The sequence below is a fragment of the Cetorhinus maximus genome, chromosome 12 (genome assembly GCF_964194155.1).
Source record: "Cetorhinus maximus chromosome 12, sCetMax3.hap1.1, whole genome shotgun sequence".
Classification (NCBI taxonomy): Eukaryota; Metazoa; Chordata; class Chondrichthyes; order Lamniformes; family Cetorhinidae; genus Cetorhinus; species Cetorhinus maximus.
The window spans coordinates 23267541-23285724 of NC_135890.1; the positions used below are offsets into that span (position 1 = coordinate 23267541).

Consider the following 18184-nt stretch of genomic DNA (forward strand, 5'->3'; position numbering starts at 1 on the left):
TCTCTCTGTTTCCTGCGCGCTCTCTCTCTCTGTTTCCTGCGCGCTCTCTCTCTCTGTTTCCTGCGCGCTCTCTCCCTCTGTTTCCTGCGCGCTCTCTCTCTCTGTTTCCTGCGCGCTCTCTCTCTCTGTTTCCTGCGCGCTCTCTCCCTCTGTTTCCTGCGCGCTCTCTCTCTCTGTTTCCTGCGCGCTCTCTCTCTCTGTTTCCTGCGCGCTCTCTCTCTCTGTTTCCTGCGCGCTCTCTCTGTTTCCTGTGCGCTCTCTCTCTCTGTTTCCTGCGCGCTCTCTCTCTCTCTCTGTTTCTTGCGCGCTCTCTCTCTCTCTGTTTCCTGCGCGCTCTCTCTCTCTCTGTTTCCTGCGCGCTCCCTCTCTCTGTTTCCTGCGCGCTCTCTCTCTCTGTTTCCTGCGCGCTCTCTCTCTCTGTTTCCTGCGCGCTCTCTCTCTGTTTCCTGCGCGCTCTCTCTCTGTTTCCTGCCCGCGCTCTCTCTCTCTGTTTCCTGCCTGCGCTCTCTCTCTCTGTTTCCTGCCCGCGCTCTCTCTCTCTGTTTCCTGCCCGCGCTCTCTCTCTCTGTTTCCTGCCCGCGCTCTCTCTCTCTGTTTCCTGCCCGCGCTCTCTCTCTCTGTTTCCTGCCCGCGCGCTCTCTCTCTGTTTCCTGCCCGCGCGCTCTCTCTCTGTTTCCTGCCCGCGCGCTCTCTCTCTGTTTCCTGCCCGCGCTCTCTCTCTCTGTTTCCTGCCCGCGCTCTCTCTCTCTGTTTCCTGCCCGCGCTCTCTCTCTCTGTTTCCTGCCCGCGCTCTCTCTCTCTGTTTCCTGCCCGCGCTCTCTCTCTCTGTTTCCTGCCCGCGCTCTCTCTCTCTGTTTCCTGCCCGCGCTCTCTCTCTCTGTTTCCTGCCCGCGCTCTCTCTCTCTGTTTCCTGCCCGCGCTCTCTCTCTCTGTTTCCTGCCCGCGCTCTCTCTCTCTGTTTCCTGCCCGCGCTCTCTCTCTCTCTGTGCGCTTTCTCAGTTTGGGACTGTGATTTTTGTCATTCCGGATGTATAAATGACACGGTCATGAGTTATGTGGATGATTTGAGTTGGTAATCTGGATGTTTGTGACAGGGATCGATATCTCCTGCTCGAGGCTGCCCTGGTTTCACCCTGTGACCTGCCAATATCCAGTAAATGCTGTTCTCCTTGTGATGGTATAGCTGTTCCCCGTCCATCTTTCCCTGAACCTTCCTCAGTGTATTCTCATCGACATTAAAATGCAGATAGTATACAGATAGCATTAAAGGCAAAGACCAACAAGACACAAAAGTTTACAAATCGTCAGTGAGAGCAAAGATAACCCTGGGCTTCTCCAGCCTCTCCCTGCCCCTGCCAGCCCCCTTCCATCCACCCCCACTCCTGCATCTACTCTCCCCATTTTCCTCTCACCATTTTCTCTCTCCTTCTCTCCACTTCTTTCGTACTCCCACCCCTTCCCCAATCTCTCCCCTTTCCACTCATCCCCAACAACTGCTCCTTTGTCACTAAGATTGAGACTAGCTAGCCAGCTGTCTTTGCCCTCCCCTCCCTTCCTCTTCCCCACGTGGCCTGACCTCCTTAGGATTTCTGACAGCAGGACTGTAACTAAGAGGGAAAGAGAGGGATTGAGAAGGAGCAAGGATTTGGGTAGTAAAAACAGGGGACAAGGGACCTGTTCCATACCCCCTGCTGCTGGCATTTGTGAGTGATTTGGAACATGGTATCTTCTGTGGCATTGCATGTGCAGGTAATGAGTGAAAGGAGATTGACTAAGAGGGTGCGTAATAAATGGAGATGATATCGGAAGTTAATGGTATCAGGGGAAAGGTAACAGAGAGATTTGGACCCACGATGTAGGTGGATTATGTTGTTGATATAAATGTCAGGTGATTATATTGGAAGTAATGATGTGCAACATGAACACTGACTGTTGGAAGGGGATAAAATGTGATTAGCAACACCTAGAAGCTGTGTGGCCAGTGTGAGACTGTTACTAACAAGATAAATCAGAGAACTGGGCTACAGGTCACAGCAGATGGTGACATTTTGGGCAGGTTCTGGAGTATGGGTACAGTGCAGGGCACCTTGCCTCAAATAGGACATTTAGATTCATTCGAAACATGAGGGAAGATGTGAGCCGTTCAGGTCTTTAGGCGACTGGGTTTATGAAGGAAACCTCAAGGGACTAAAGAGGATGGAGGATGTGATCCAGGCTCAGGAATAACAGAAGATGGAGAGAGGATCGGAGAGCGATTCATAATTCAGCAAAGTGGATATCGGAGGAGATTGAGAAGATGGGGGGGGGAGTGATTAATAGACACATTTATTCCTGGTGATGCTGCGGGGAGAACTTGGATTGGGAGAAAATGTGGATGGGAGTTGGATCCTGCCTTGAGCCAGTGGGCAGACTGTGAATGCAGCGTGGTTGATGGGCTGAATAGTGGTTACTGGCTCTAAGTTCCTAATGTTTTTATCTGGTATTTTTGTCCCCTTTAAGCAGCAGCGTTACCAGCGGACGAGTGGATATTGTTCAGGTGGTTTGGGGCTGGGGCCTCGAGAATTTGAAATGATTTGCAAACTATCTTCTTGTTAAAGGTTGCAGCTACAAGGGACAGACTTTCCAGAACGGTGACTCAGTTGTTGTTGATCGCTGTACATCCTGTGTATGTTTGGTGAGTAAACACAGTGGAGAGAGTAAACACCGTGAGAGGAGGTGGGGGGAGAGAGTAAACACTGAGAGAGGACGAGGGGGGGGAGAGAGTCAGCACCTTTAGGGGAGGGAGGGGGGAGAGAGTCGGCGCCGTTAGGGGAGGGAGGGCGGAGAGAGATGTCACCTTTAGGGGAGGGGGAGAGAGTCGGCACCTTTAGGGGAGGGGGGAGAGAGTCGGCGCCTTTAGGGGAGGGAGGGGGGGAGAGAGTCGGCGCCTTCAGGGGAGGGGGGAGAGAGTCGGCGCCTTTAGGGGAGGGGGGAGAGAGTCGGCGCCTTTAGGGGAGGGAGGGGGGAGAGAGTCGGCGCCTTTAGGGGAGGGAGGGGAGAGAGAGTTGGCGCCTTCAGGGGAGGGAGGGGGTAGAGAGTCGGCGCCTTTAGGGGAGGGAGGGGAGAGAGAGTTGGCGCCTTCAGGGGAGGGAGGGGGTAGAGAGTCGGCGCCTTTAGGGGAGGGAGGGGGGGAGAGAGTCGGTGCCTTCAGGGGAGGGGGGAGAGAGTCGGCGCCTTTAGGGGAGGGGGGGGGGAGAGAGTCGGCGCCTTCAGGGGAAACAGGTTTTTTGGGTGATTGTACTCTGTGAGATGCCTTGGTGTGAATTTGGTCTCTAATCAAATGCTTGATGTTCTGTTGAAGAATGGTGATGTGTCCTGTGCCCCGGTGCAGTGCCAGGCTCTGAGCTGTAAGGGCACTGTGAAGAGACAGGGATCTTGCTGCCCAGAGTGTCCCCGAGGTAAGTGGAGAGTAATAGGAGATCTCATCGGTCTCTCCGGTATTTATTCTCTCAATTCCTCTCTTACAATCATTCATCCTGGAAACTAAGTATAGAATTATTAGGGCCGCATTCTGCCCTCACCCCCCGAACTCCAACTAATAACACAGCCAATGTACAAGTGGGTGGGGCGGGGGGTGTGGTTGGTGGATCAGGGAGTGAGAGGGCTGGCAATGTTTAATGTATTTTGCTGAGAGTGAGGTTTAGAGAAACTCAGGCCGGGCTTTTCCGGTCCTGCCCATTGTGGGACCTGAAATTCCTGCCCAACGTCAACAGACCTCTGCGCAGGCCCGTCAAACTTTCTGTTCCGCCTGTGGCGATTTCCACCACAGGCAGGACTGGAAAATCTCGGCCTCAGTGTTTGGTGAGGTATTCAGAGGTGTATAAAATATCTTGGATCAGCTGCTGGTTCCCCAGGTTCCTGTATGATTCATTGTTTGACACAGGCTGGAGTATCAAACATGGTTTATGATGCTGGGAATGTGTCCCTTGTAAACCTACAAACACAATCTCCCTCCCTGACTCCTGGCTTAGGATAGACCCTTCACAACTTCAACATCCTATTTGACCCCAAGCAGAGCGTTTGACTCCATATCCGCACCATCCCTAAAACCTGTGTGACACTACCACAATGCTAAATGGGATAGATTTCGAACAGATTTAGCAACTCAAGACTGGGTAACCATGAGACGCTGTGGGCCATCAGCAGCCGCAGAATTGTACCCGAACACAATCTGTAACCTCATGGCCTGGCATATCCCCCACTCTACCATCACCATCAAGCCAGGGGATCACCCTGGTTCAATGAAGAGTGTAGGAGGGCATGCCAGGTGAAGTACCAGGGTTACCTAAATGAGGTGTCAGTCTGGTGAAGCTACAGCACAGGACGAGTTGTGTGCCAAACAGCATAAGCAGCATGCAATAAAAAGGGCTCAGCGATTCCAAACCAAAGGATCAGTTCTAAGCTCTGCAGTCCTGCCACACACAATCATGAATGATGGTGGACAATTAAAGAACTCACTGGAGGAGGAGGCTCCAGAAATATCCCCATTCTCAATGATGGGGGAGCCCAGCATTTCAGTGCAAAAGAGAAGGCTGAAGCATTCGCAACAATCTCCAGGCAGTGGATGATCCATCTCGGCCTCCTCCCGAGGCCCCCAGTGTCACAGATGCCAGTCTTCAGCCAATTCAATTCACTCCACGTGATATCAAGAAACAGCTGAAGGCATTGGATACTGCAAAGGCTATGGGCCCTGACAACATTCCCACAATAACACTGAGGACTTCTGCTCCAGAGCTTGCCATGACCCTAGCCAAGTTGTTCCAGTACAGCTGCAACACTGGCATCTACCCAGCTATGTGGAAAATTGTCCAGATATGTCCTTATCGCAAAAAGTAGGACAAATCCAACCCGGCCAATTACCTCCCCATCAGCCTACACTGGATCATCAGTAAAGTGATGGAAGGGGTCATCAACAGTGCTATCAAGCGGCACTTGCTTTGCAATAACCTGCTCACTGAAGCTTAGTTTGGATTCAGCCAGGGCCACTCAGCTCCTGCCCTCACTACAGCCTTGGTTCAAACATGGACAAAACAGCTGAACTCCAGAGGTGAGGTGAGAGTGACTGCACTTGGCATCAAGGCAGCATTTGGCCGAGTGTGGCATCAAGGAGCCCTAGCAAAACTGGAGTCAATGGGAATCAGGGGAAAGCTCTCCGCTGCCTGGAGTCATGCCTAGCACAAAGGAAGATGGTTGTTGTTGTTGGAGATCAATCATCTCAGCTCCAGGACATCACTGCAGGAGTTCCTCAGGGTCATGTCCTCGGCCCAACCACCTTCAGCTATTTCATCAATATCCTTCTTTCCATCATAAGGTCAGAAGTGGGGATGTTTGCTGATGACTACACAATGTTCAGCACCATTCATGACTCCTCAAATACTAAAGCAGTCCATGTCCAAATGCAGCAAGACCTGGACAATATCCAGGCTTGTGCTGATAAATGGCAAGTAACATTCACGCCACACAAGTGTCAGGCAATGACCATCTCCAATAAGAGAGAATCAAACCATGATCCCTTGACATTCAATGGCATTACCATCGCCGAGTCCCCCACTATCCTGTGGGATACCATTGACCAGAAATAGAACAGGACTAGCCATATAAATACTGTGGCTACAAAAGCAGGTCAAAGGCTAGGAATCCTGCGGCAATTAACTCACCTCCCAACTCCCCAAAACCTGCTCACCATCTACAAGGCACAAGTCAAGAGTGCAATGGAATACTCCCCACTTGCCTGGATGAGTGCAACTCCAGCAACACTCAGGAAGCTTTACACTATCCAGGAAAAAGCAGCCCGCTTGATCGGCACAAAATCCACAAACATTCACTCCCTCCACCACTGATGCACAGTAGCAGCAGTGTGTACCATCTACAAGATGCACTGCAGCAACTCACCAAGCCCCTTAGACAGCCCCTCATCAGCTACTGAAACCTTCATCCATTTCTTTGTACCTCCAGACTTTACTATTCCAGTGCTGTCCTGGCTGGTCCTCCCATCTTACACCAGCCTTCAATTTCAGTACATTCAAACCAAACCTTAGCCAAACTTGCACCAAGTCCCGTTCATCCATCATCTCTGTTCTTGCTGATCTACATTGCCACGCAGTTCCCCAACATCTCCATTATAAACTCCCCTGCTTCATGACCTTGCCTCTTTTTCTGTAACTTCCTCCAATTCTACATCCTATCCCCAAACTCTCCATTTGTCCAATTCTTGCACATTCCTTCCTCTTTCCACATTATCATTGACATCTCTCCCTAAGCCCAAGTTCTGAAACTCCTCACTAAACCGCTCCACCATTCTCTTCCCCTTTAAGATTCTCCTTAAAACATATATCTTTGGCCAAGCCTTTCATGATCCCTCTTATTCCACATCACATCCTTCACATCCACCTTCTCAGCATATCCCTCAATCACATGTTCTAATGTTCCCTCCTTTGATTTGGTGTCAAGTTATGTCAGATAATGCTGCGATAAAGCACCTTGAGATGTTTTGCTAGGTTAACAGTGCAATATAAGTGTAAGTTGTTGTTATGTGACAGGAAAAGGAAGCGATGTGTTTAAATTATCATGCAAATGTCAAATTATTTGTATTTCTCAGTAACTGAGCTATTCAGAGCCTGACATTCGTACTGTGCACATATGTGGAACATAGGGACAGTATGGGGCGATTCAGCCCCTCAAGTCTGTTCCATAATTCCATTAGATCATGGTTGATCTGTATCTCAACTCCATTTACCTGCTTTGTTCTGTAATTCTTAATCCCCTTGGCTAACAACAATCTGTCAACCGTAGTGTGTGTGTGTGTCCCTGTTTTTGAGTCTGCGTGTGTCAAGTTGTGTTTTATGATGCTCCTGTGAAGCACCTTGTGACATTTTATTATATTAATGATGCTATTTAAATGCACGTTGTTGGTGTGTGTGTGTGTGTGTGTGTGCGTGCGTTAGTATGTGCCCCTCACTGTTGCCCATTGTCCCTATGCCCTGTAGTTGTATAACATGTTTTGTCAATTTGTCTTGCAGTCTGTGCAGATGGAAGAGTTCATGGCGAGAGCTGGAAACTCGATACTTGTACACACTGCTGCTGTAAGGTAGGGCACCTTTCTGACAAACAACAGCATTCTCATTGCCATCTGAGAAGTGGCGTGAAGGAACTCTGGGTGGGGGGAAAGGAGCAGCCAGAGACAGAGCTCTTGCCCCAATACTGAAGTCAGGGGCCTGCTCGGAACTCCATTGCACTCTTTGGTCACTGTGTACAGAACCAATTGGAAGTCAAAGCTGTGGTCACACTCGCATGCTTGTTATTGCCAGCAAAACCTTCTCGTCCCTTGCCCCCACAGTGAGGAGCTGCCAGACTATCTTCCTGTAAGCAGCAGCTCACTGATTCTGTTCCACTGGGGCCCGAGTCCAAACACTTTCTTGACCCCCGCCTGCACGTTTTTATCCTCATCAGAGCTCGCCCAGCGTTTCAGTCAGGAGACCCTCTATCACCGTGGATTGTAACACACTCTGTGTATTGGCACTAGATCAACAGCCAACCAATACACTCTGTGCAGGTCAGGGGTCATGATGCTCCCTGCAACAGGTAAGAAATTGTAATGTTTCCTGTGTGTCTGCGTGAGGTAAGGGGTTTTGACAATATCTCACATTCACTTTAAGGCTGTACTTTGAAAGGAGTTGGTGATTTTACAAGAGGATTAGAGGAAATCAGTTAAAACTGGACCTTGTGATGATTGTGGGTTTGGCCTCCCATCTCCTCACCATGAGCTAAATGTCAAATTTAACTGGAAGTTGTGATAGACGACACAGGACATTTGAGAAGAATTCTAATGCTCTCCATTTGCTTCTCTCTCGGTCTCCCCCGTAGGATGGTCAAGTGCAGTGTAGCACAGAAACGTGTCAAACTGTTCACTGCCAACACCCCATCACTCCACAGGGCAAATGCTGCCCTGAATGCTCCGGGTGCCTGTTTAACGGACACAGACTGCGGAATGGCCAGAGTTATCAAGATCATTGCACCAAGTGCTTGTGCAAGGTGGGCATGTACATGGGGGGGGTGGTGGGCATGTACATGGGGGGGGTGGTGGGCGTGTACATGGGGGGGGTGGCGGGCGTGTACGGGGGGGTGGCGGGCGTGTACGGGGGGTGGTGGGCGTGCACAGCATTTACTGGTTATGGATAGAGGTGTGTTTGTTTGCAGATTTGGTCAGGGTGAGCAGGTTTGGTCAGGGTGAGCAGGTTTGGTCAGGGTGAGCAGGTTTGGTCAGGGTGAGCAGGTTTGGTCAGGGTGAGCAGGTTTGGTCAGGGTGAGCAGGTTTGGTCAGGGTGAGCAGGTTTGGTCAGGGTGAGCAGGTTTGGTCAGGGTGAGCAGGTTTGGTCAGGGTGAGCAGGTTTGGTCAGGGTGAACAGGTTTGGTCACGGTGAGCAGGTTTGGTCACGGTGAGCAGGTTTGGTCAGGGTGAGCAGGATGTGCCACAAAGAAGGGCACGCCATGGACTAAACACAGCTAGGCACATGACAGCTCATTGATGCTGCGTGTCAGTCACAGAACACACAAAGATACACAGCAAGCATTAAACACTCAGTCTTCACGCATCCAGAATTCAATTTCAACTTTCTTCCTCTTCCGTATCACCATGGCTCTGTGGGTAACATTTTTGCCTCTGCGACAGAAGGTTGTGGGTTCAAGACCCACTCTAGAGACATAAGTGGATAATCCAGGACAACACTCTAGTGCACTGGCTGAGGGAACGCTACACTGTAGAAGGGGCAATGCTGAGGGTGATCTACACTGTCAGAGAGGATGGACTGAGGGGGCACTGCACTTTGGGGTGGGCTGTAGGGGAGGAGGTCTTGCACTGTTGGAGGGGCAGGACTGAGAGAGTGCTGCACTGTGGGAGGGTCAGTATTGAGGGTGTGCTGTACTATGGGAGGGTCAGTATTGAGGGTGCGCTGTACTGTCAGAGGGGCACTACCGAGGGAGTGCTGCAGTGTGCGAGGGGCAGTACTGAGGGAGCGCTGCACAATTGGAGGTACCACCTTTCAGATAAGACATTAATCCATGACCCATCTGCCCTCTCTGGTGGATGTAAAAGATCCTATAATCACTATTGGAAAAAGAGCAGGGGAGATCTCCCTGGTATCCTGATCAATATTTATCCCTCATCCAAAATCGCTAAAATCAGATTACTCGATAATTAATGCGGGATTTTGCTGTGTGCAATTGACTGCTGTATTTCCTACATTACAATAGTTATTCAGAAGTGTTTAATTGACTGTAAAGCACTTTGGGATGTCCTGCAGTAATGTAGATGATGTAGAAATTCAGGCTTTCCTCTCTCGGCCTGGACTGCATCAACCAGCCAGGAAAGGATTAGAGTAATTGAACCGGAGATGAAGGTTGAAGAAGTAATACAGTCTGAGAGTATTTCGGATCAGTCCCTGTGGGGGACAGTGATCTGGAGACTGACCCTGATTTTGTAACCTGCTAATGACGGAGTCTGAATATACTGGAAAGCACAATTACTGGTGAAATACAAAAGACGAAAATATTCCATTTCCGCCAACTCCAGCATGATGCCACCACCAAACACATCTTCCCTTCATCCCCCCTGGCGGCATTCCGTAGGGATCGTTCCCTCCGGGACACCCTGGTCCACTCCTCCATCACCCCCTACTCCTCAACCCCCACCTATGGCACCTCCCCATGCCCACGCAGAAGATGCAACACCTGCCCCTTCACTTCCTCTCTCCTCACCGTCCAAGGGCCCAAACACTCCTTTCAAGTGAAGCAGCATTTCACTTGCATTTCCCCTAACTTAGTCTACTGCATTCGTTGCTCCCAATGCGGTCTCCTCTACATTGGAGAGACCAAACGCAAACTGGGCGACCGTTTTGCAGAACACCTGCGGTCTGTCCTCAAGAAAGACCCAAACCTCCCTGTCGCTTGCCATTTTAACACTCCACCCTGCTCTCTTGCCCACATGTCTGTCCTTGGCTTGCTGCATTGTTCCAGTGAAGCCCAACGCAAACTGGAGGAACAGCACCTCATCTTCCGACTAGGCACTTTACAGCCTTCCAGGCTGAATATTGAATTCAACAACTTTAGATCTTAAACTCCCCCTCCCCCCATCCCCACCCCGTTTCCTCCCCCCATCCCCACCCCGTTTCCTCCCCCTCCCTTTTTTTTTCAATAATTTATATAGATTTTTCTTTTCCCACCTATTTCCATTATTTTTAAATCTACAACTAATACCGTGTCAATCTTTCCACCCCACCCCCACTAGAGCTGTACCTTGAGTGTCCTGCCATCCATTCTTAATTAGCACTTTTCTTAGATAATATCACCACCTTCAACACCTCTTTGATCCTTTTGTCTGTGACATCTTTTGATTATCTGCTCCTATCACTGCTTGCTTGTCCCTACAACCACCCCACCCTCAACTTCTCTCCCCCCGCCCCCCCACCTTAAACCAGCTTATATTTCACCCCTCTCCTAACTATACTTCAGTTCTGTTGAAGGATCGTGTGGATCCGAAACGTCGACTCTTTTCTTCTCCACCGATGCTGCCAGACCTGCTGAGTTTTTCCAGGTAATTCGATTTTTGTTTTGGATTTCCAGCATCCGCAGTAGTTTTTTGTTTTTATCTCTGTGTTGAATTGACTGCCAGTTCTCTTCAAGAAATGCCTACCTTGAAGAAGTATTGCTCGGTTCTCCGACAGGATTTCCGCCTGTCTCTTTGACAAGGTGTTTACTAAAACCCGCTTTCACAGCCATATTTCCTTTCTCAATGACTGTCTCCGTCTCCGACTTACCCCACGTGGATTTCAACTGAAATTCCATCCCTCTTGTTTCAAAGCCACCCAGGATTACAGGTATCTCCGGGACATAAAACGTTTCTCGGACTGCTGTTCCCGTCGCATTCTGAGATCCACACTCAGTGCCATGTGCCGCCATATGAACACACTCGACCTCTCCCTCCAGCAGCACCGCCGCACCCTTTTTCAAAGCTGCGCGTGCCCCTAGTTTCATTTTATTCTTCGCCTCATCCGACGCCTCAACAAGAAACTTTTTCTCTTTCTCTCAAGTGCTAAGGAACACAAGCTCCAACAACTCATCGACACCAACACCCATCTGGGACCCTCCACCACTCCTTGTCCTTCCGTCCCCACCCCATCTTCCAATCCCAGCCCCAGCCGCATATTCACTATACCCCCTGACCTTCCCCTCTCCGATGCTGAACGTTCAGTGCTCAGCAAAGGACTTAGTTTCATACCCTTACGCCCTCATCTCAATGAATTTCGGGCTCGGCACGATGCTGAACTCTTCTTCCGCCGTCTTCGTCTCCGTGCTCACTTCTTTGGGCAGGAGTCCTCTCCCCGTTCAACGGATCCTTTTACCCACCTCCAATATTCTCCCTCCACCTGGACCCCTCCCTCTGGATTCTTACCTTCTCTTGATCTTTTCATTGAGAACTGTCGGCGTGACATTAGCCGTCTCAATTTCTCTGCTCCTCTCACCCATTCTAATCTGTCTCTCTCTGAACTTACTGCACTCCGTTCTCTCAGGTCCAACCCCAACATTGTCATCAAACCCGCTGACAAGGGTGGTGCTGTTGTTGTCTGGCGCACTGACCTCTACCTCACGGAGGCTGAGCGTCAACTCGCAGACACTTCCTCCTACCTCTCCCTGGACCATGACCCCACCACGGAACATCAAGCCATTGTTTCCAGGACTGTCACTGACCTCATCTCCTCTGGAGATCTTCCTCCCACAGCTTCCAACCTGATAGTCGCCCAACCTCGGATGGCCCGCTTCTACCTCCTACCCAAAATCCACAAACGGAACTGTCCCGGCAGACCGATCATGTCAGCCTGTTCCTGCCCCACGGAACTCATTTCTCGTTATCTTGACTCCCTTCTCTCTCCCCTTGTCCAGTCCCTTCCCACCTACATCCGTGATTCCTCTGACACCTTACGTCACATCAACAATTTCCAGTTCCCTGGCCCCAACCGCTTCCTCTTCACCATGGACGTCCAATCCCTCTACACCTCCATCCCCCACCAGGATGGTCTGAGGGCCCTTAGCTTCTTCCTTGAACAGAGGCACGAACAATCCCCATCCACCACTATTCTCCTCCGTCTGGCTGAACTTGTTCTCACACTGAACAATTTCTCCTTTAACTCCTCTCACTTACTCCAAATAAAAGGTGTGGTGATGGGTACCCGCATGGGTCCCAGCTATGCCTGTCTCTTTATGGGGTATGTGGAACATTCCTTGTTCCAGTCCTACTCCGGCCCCCTCCCACAACTCTTTCTCCGGTACATCGATGATTACTTCGGTGCTGCTTCATGCTCTCGTCGGGACCTGGAAAAATTTATTAATTTTGCTTCCAATCTCCACCCCTCCGTCATTTTCACATGGTCCGTCTCTGACACTTCTCTTCCCTTCCTTGACCTCTCTGTCTCAATTTCTGATGATAGACTGTCCACCAATATCCATTACAGCTACCTCGACTACAGCTCCTCACACCCCGCTTCCTGTAAAGACTCCATCCCATTCTCTCAGTTCCTTCGCCTCCGTCGCATCTGTTCTGATGACGCTACCTTCAAAAACAGTTCCTCTGACATGTCCACCTTCTTCCTTAACCGAGGTTTTCCACCCACGGTCGTTGACAGGGCCCTCAACCGTGTCCGGCCCATATCCCGCGCATCCACCCTCACGCCTTCTCCTCCCTCCCAGAAACATGATAGGGTCCCCCTTGTCCTCACTTATCCCCCCACCAGCCTCCGCATTCAAAGGATCATCCTCTGCCATTTCCGCCAACTCCAGCATGATGCCACCACCAAACACATCTTCCCTTCACCCCCCCTGGCGGCATTCCGTAGGGATCGTTCCCTCCGGGACACCCTGGTCCACTCCTCCATCACCCCCTACTCCTCAACCCCCACCTATGGCACCTCCCCATGCCCACGCAGAAGATGCAACACCTGCCCCTTCACTTCCTCTCTCCTCACCGTCCAAGGGCCCAAACACTCCTTTCAAGTGAAGCAGCATTTCACTTGCATTTCCCCTAACTTAGTCTACTGCATTCGTTGCTCCCAATGCGGTCTCCTCTACATTGGAGAGACCAAACGCAAACTGGGCGACCGTTTTGCAGAACACCTGCGGTCTGTCCGCAAGAAAGACCCAAACCTCCCTGTCGCTTGCCATTTTAACACTCCACCCTGTTCTCTTGCCCACATGTCTGTTCTTGGCTTGCTGCATTGTTCCAGTGAAACTCAACACAAACTGGAGGAACAGCACCTCATCTTCCGACTAGGCACTTTACAGCCTTCCGGGCTGAATATTGAATTCAACAACTTTAGATCTTAAACTCCCCCTCCCCCCATCCCCACCCCGTTTCCTCCCCCTCCCTTTTTTTTTCAATAATTTATATAGATTTTTCTTTTCCCACCTATTTCCATTATTTTTAAATCTACAACTAATACCGTGTCAATCTTTCCACCCCACCCCCACTAGAGCTGTACCTTGAGTGTCCTGCCATCCATTCTTAATTAGCACTTTTCTTAGATAATATCACCACCTTCAACACCTCTTTGATCCTTTTGTCTGTGACATCTTTTGATTATCTGCTCCTATCACTGCTTGCTTGTCCCTACAACCACCCCACCCTCAACTTCTCTCCCCCCGCCCCCCAACTTAAACCAGCTTATATTTCACCCCTCTCCTAACTATACTTCAGTTCTGTTGAAGGGTCGTGTGGACCCGAAACGTCGACTCTTTTCTTCTCCACCGATGCTGCCAAACCTGCTGAGTTTTTCCAGGTAATTCGATTTTTGTTTTGGATTTCCAGCATCCGCAGTAGTTTTTTGTTTTGAAAATATTCTAAGTTGTTTGTCTCTCAACAGAATGGAAATATCCAGTGTCAGGGAGTCACCTGCACTCACCTCACCTGTTTGGACCAGTACAAACCAGCTGGGGAATGCTGCCCCGTCTGTCAGCCAGGTAATGTTAGACATTCTATCTCAGAAGACAGGTAACCCCACAGCCCCTGTCACTTGTATCCAGGTAACTCTACACTTCCTGCCACTCGTTTCGTCTCATGAATCTCCACTGCAAAGTTCCCTCCAATTATTCTTTGTTATATGCAGCCTGTTTGTTGCCCTCCACAGTACGCTCTGCATTGCTGTGTGACCCTGCACCCCCGCAGTTTACAGTGACCATTGTGCAACTGAGCAATCACGTGTTATTTTTAGTAAAGTTCCCTCCTCCCACCCATGCTGGGATCTGGTTCTGCAAATACTGGGCAACTGTGAGGTCTCCCAATGGGCTATTCATCATCTTCCAGCCTGGATAGTAAGTGTTGATAGATGAGTCTCTTCACTCACCCTAATCCAGTCCTAACCCCATGTTCGTATGGTGAACACTGGGGATTGATCAGGAGAAAGAATCCAAGCTGATTCTTCCTCTCTCTAATCCCAGTTTCTGAAGTAAGCAATGTCCCAATGGTTTCCCTATTTAATCTGCACAATCTGGAATCAAACCTCACAAGCCCTCAGTCAAGGGGCTTAATGACCACTTGAGCAACAGATCCAGTTAGTGAGTCAATACAGAGCAAAACTCTGGTGTACTTTATCTTTAAATGTCTCAATTGTGTAATGAGGGATTTTGGTACTTCTGGACTAAGTATCTGAGAGAGTTAAAGCCCCACCCCTTCATTGCCCCATCAAACACTCCCAGGGCAGGTACAACACAGGTTAGATACACTGTCTGCAGTATGTATGATTGACTCTGTTCTGTTTGGTTCAGGCTGTGAATATGAAGGGAAGCAGTATGTCAATGGGGACATTTTCTTATCAAATGTTAACCCCTGCATGAACTGTTCGTGTGTGGTAAGTCTACTGTTATTATATTGTTTGCTGTTATGAATGCAAGGTTTTATAAGATGATTGTGCTTTGGGTCTGTCTCTTTAATTCAGGGTAAACTGGGGTAGTGAAGAGAATCATGTGATCTGTTTTCGAATTCTGCCCGACAGCCAGCCTGGGTGTCTTGATTACAATGGGGACAGGGAGGCCCATGCTTCGGCTTATTAGGAGCAAAATGCAAAATGTTCACACCTGGAAACAAAGGCAAGAGTAGCTGTGCTAACTGTGGATCGATGTTCAGCCTCCAAGTTTTGGGCAGAAAATAGATAGATGGAGATCTCAGAGAGAGAGAGAGAGAGACAAAGGCTGCAGCTGATGTGGTCAGCAGAGAGAATATGGCTGAGAGTTTGCTGTGAGCTACCAAGCAGAAATGTGGGAGGAAAGACAGCCTTTGGGTGGAGAATTGCTGGACTGGGTTTCACTGCTGGTATTTGGCCGGAGAATTGCTGGACTGGGTTTCACTGCTGGTATTTGGCCGGAGAATTGTTGGAGCGGGTCTCACTGCTGGTATTTGGCCGGAGAATTGTTGGAGTGGGTCTCACTGCTGGTATTTGGCCGGAGAATTGTTGGAGTAGGTCTTACTGCTGGTATCTGGTTTCAGGACTTCTCCAAAAACTGAGACTCATGCCTTTTGACTGTCATCCCTGTTAAGACTTTGGAAAATGGGGAGAAGTGAACCCATTCGAAGCTGGGAGTGATGTTGGACTGAAAACTGTTGTGAAAGCTGCCATTCTGCAGAGAGTGAGACATAAAGTAAAAATGGCGTGGGATTTGCCATTATGTTAAAAAGTTGAAGAGGATATATCTTTTGTGTAGTTTAGTGTATTAGTTGTCTACTAAATAGTGATTAGTCGATAAAAGCAAAATACTGCGGATGCTGGAAATCTGAAACAAAAACAGAAAATGCTGGAAAAACTCAGCAGGTCTGACAGCAACGGGCAGAATTTTGCCCTTGATGGGCGGGCGGGCCCCACCAGCTCAGTGGCGGGCGGGCAGCCGATCGCCACCGCCGAAATGGGCCCTGTCGCCATTTTAAGTGGGTGGGCCAATTAAGGCCCACCCAGCAGGCTGCCCAACGGGAAGCGCTATGCGCTTCCTGTGCGGGGGGGGGAGGGATTCCCCAACTGTCAGAGTGCGCTCTTTCGTGCATGCGCGCGAAAGAGTGCACATCTCCCTGAGACTAAGTGCTGTCTCAGGGAGATCACTGACAGTGTTTCAAACTTCAAAAATAGAAAAATAAAAAAATTATTAACATGTCCCCCTCATGTGACAATGTCACACAAGATGGGACATGTTAATAAATATCACAAAAACTTTATTAAACTTTTTTAAAACAGACATGAAACCTTATCCCGCCAGTGGATGAGGTTTCATGTTTTTCAGAAACCCGCTGGGGCTCCTGGCCTGCCCACCAGCCTTAAGGTTGGACGGGCAGGGCCTTTAATTGGCTTAATGATCCTGTCAATGGCCTCAATTGGTCATTGAGAGGTTGGCGGGCGGACAGCTGGTTTCGCTGTCCGCCTGCCTTCCTGAACATTTAAATGGGGCAGGATGACGTCAGGGGTTTCCCCCCAACATCATCCCGCGTCATTTTCACATCGGCGAGCGGGCCCCGCCCCCAGCTCACCGACAGAAAAATTCTGCCCCATCTGTAGAGAGAGAAAAAATAACAAAAGTTAACGTTTCAAATCCTTATAACCCTTCTTCAGAGGGGACTCTCTACAGATGCTGTCAGACCAGCCGAGTGTTTAGTCTATGTTGCTCTTAGTTAGTTTGTTACAGTAAAGGTCTTAAAACCTGAAATCCTGTGTAATTTTTTTAAGTTGGACACTGGGAATTCAAATCTCTTGTTTAAAGTTATTGGTCTCTACAGGAATCATAACAATGCTGATTGATCATTCACTGAAAGAGCCAGTAGCAGCTCGACTTCTATTCACTTGGCCCTCGGTCATTTGAAGCTGCATTGTTTGAGGCATGTTTGGCCTTTGGTTATTTAGGGTCCAGTTGTTTGACATCTGGAGCCTGGTTGCTTGACCCCTGGGCCCTGTTGATTTGAGCATTTCCCTATGAATTAATGAATCTTTTATATTTAATTTTTAATGAGCATAACTTATTTACAAGTTTTCAATTCTGCTTCTTGTTTTATTACAGAATAGCCTAGTGAGATGTGCCCCCCTGCGGTGCCAAGCTCCATTGTGTTCACAGCCCATCCAGGAGTCCGGTCAGTGTTGTCCTGGCTGCCCAGGTGAGAGCAACAATGAATCCAACTGAGACTGAGTCAGCTTTGGGGAAAAGGTCCCTTTGTCTGACTTTGACATATGGCAAAATCAACAGTGACTGAGTGCAAACACACTGACATAGTGATACAAAGAGGAAAAAATGACAGGGAAAATGTACACTGACTGGTGAAAATAGTGGCAGGGAAGGAGCAAAAATGTGAAAAGAGGAACAACTATTCAGCACATTTACAACAACATGTGCAAACTTTGCCTCAAAATTCAATCCCCAAACTTGAATCCCCACCGCCCCCCAAACTTCAATCCCCACCCCCCCCCCAAATGTCAATCCCCACCCCCACCCCCACCAAACGTCAATCCCCACACCCCACAAACTTCAATCCCCAACCCACCAAACTTCAATCCCCACCCCACCAAACTTCAATCCCCATCCCACCAAACTTCAATCCCCACCCCACCAAACTTCAATCCCCACCCCACCAAACTTCAATCCCCACCCCACCAAACTTCAATCCCCACCCCACCAAACTTCAATCCCCACCCCACCAAACTTCAATCCCCACCCCACCAAACTTCAATCCCCACCAAACTTCAATCCCCACCAAACTTCAATCCCCACCGCCCCCCAAACTTCAATCCCCACCGTCCCCCAAACTTCAATCCCCACCCTCACCAAACTTCAATCCCCACCCTCACCAAAATTCAATCCCCACCACCCCCCAAACTTCAATCCCCACCCCCACCAAACATCAATCCCCATCCCCCTGCCAAAAAGCTTCAAACCCATCCTCCCAAACTCCAGTTCCCATCCCCTCCAAAACTCCAGTCCCCATCCCCTCCAAAACTTCAATCCTCATCCCCTCACCCACCCAAAATCTCTAGTCCCCCCCCCAAACTCCAGTCCCTATCCTACACTCTCTTGTGTTGAAAGCAAGACTGTTCTCCCTTTCTCCTACTCAACCTCATTCTCTCCCTGGACATCA

General features: G+C 49.6%; 1 protein-coding gene across 1 annotated transcript in view; it reads left to right on the forward strand.

Annotated features, from left to right (window-relative positions):
- kcp (kielin cysteine rich BMP regulator) overlaps positions 1-18184 on the forward strand; it is a 129591-nt gene that overhangs the window by 38468 nt on the left and 72939 nt on the right. Inside the window, exons 10-15 of the mRNA XM_078552899.1 lie at positions 2598-2674; positions 3341-3437; positions 7059-7126; positions 13947-14043; positions 14848-14930; positions 17116-17209. Coding sequence (XP_078409025.1) covers positions 2598-2674; positions 3341-3437; positions 7059-7126; positions 13947-14043; positions 14848-14930; positions 17116-17209 — 516 coding nt within the window. The remainder of the gene's footprint in view (positions 1-2597; positions 2675-3340; positions 3438-7058; positions 7127-13946; positions 14044-14847; positions 14931-17115; positions 17210-18184) is intronic.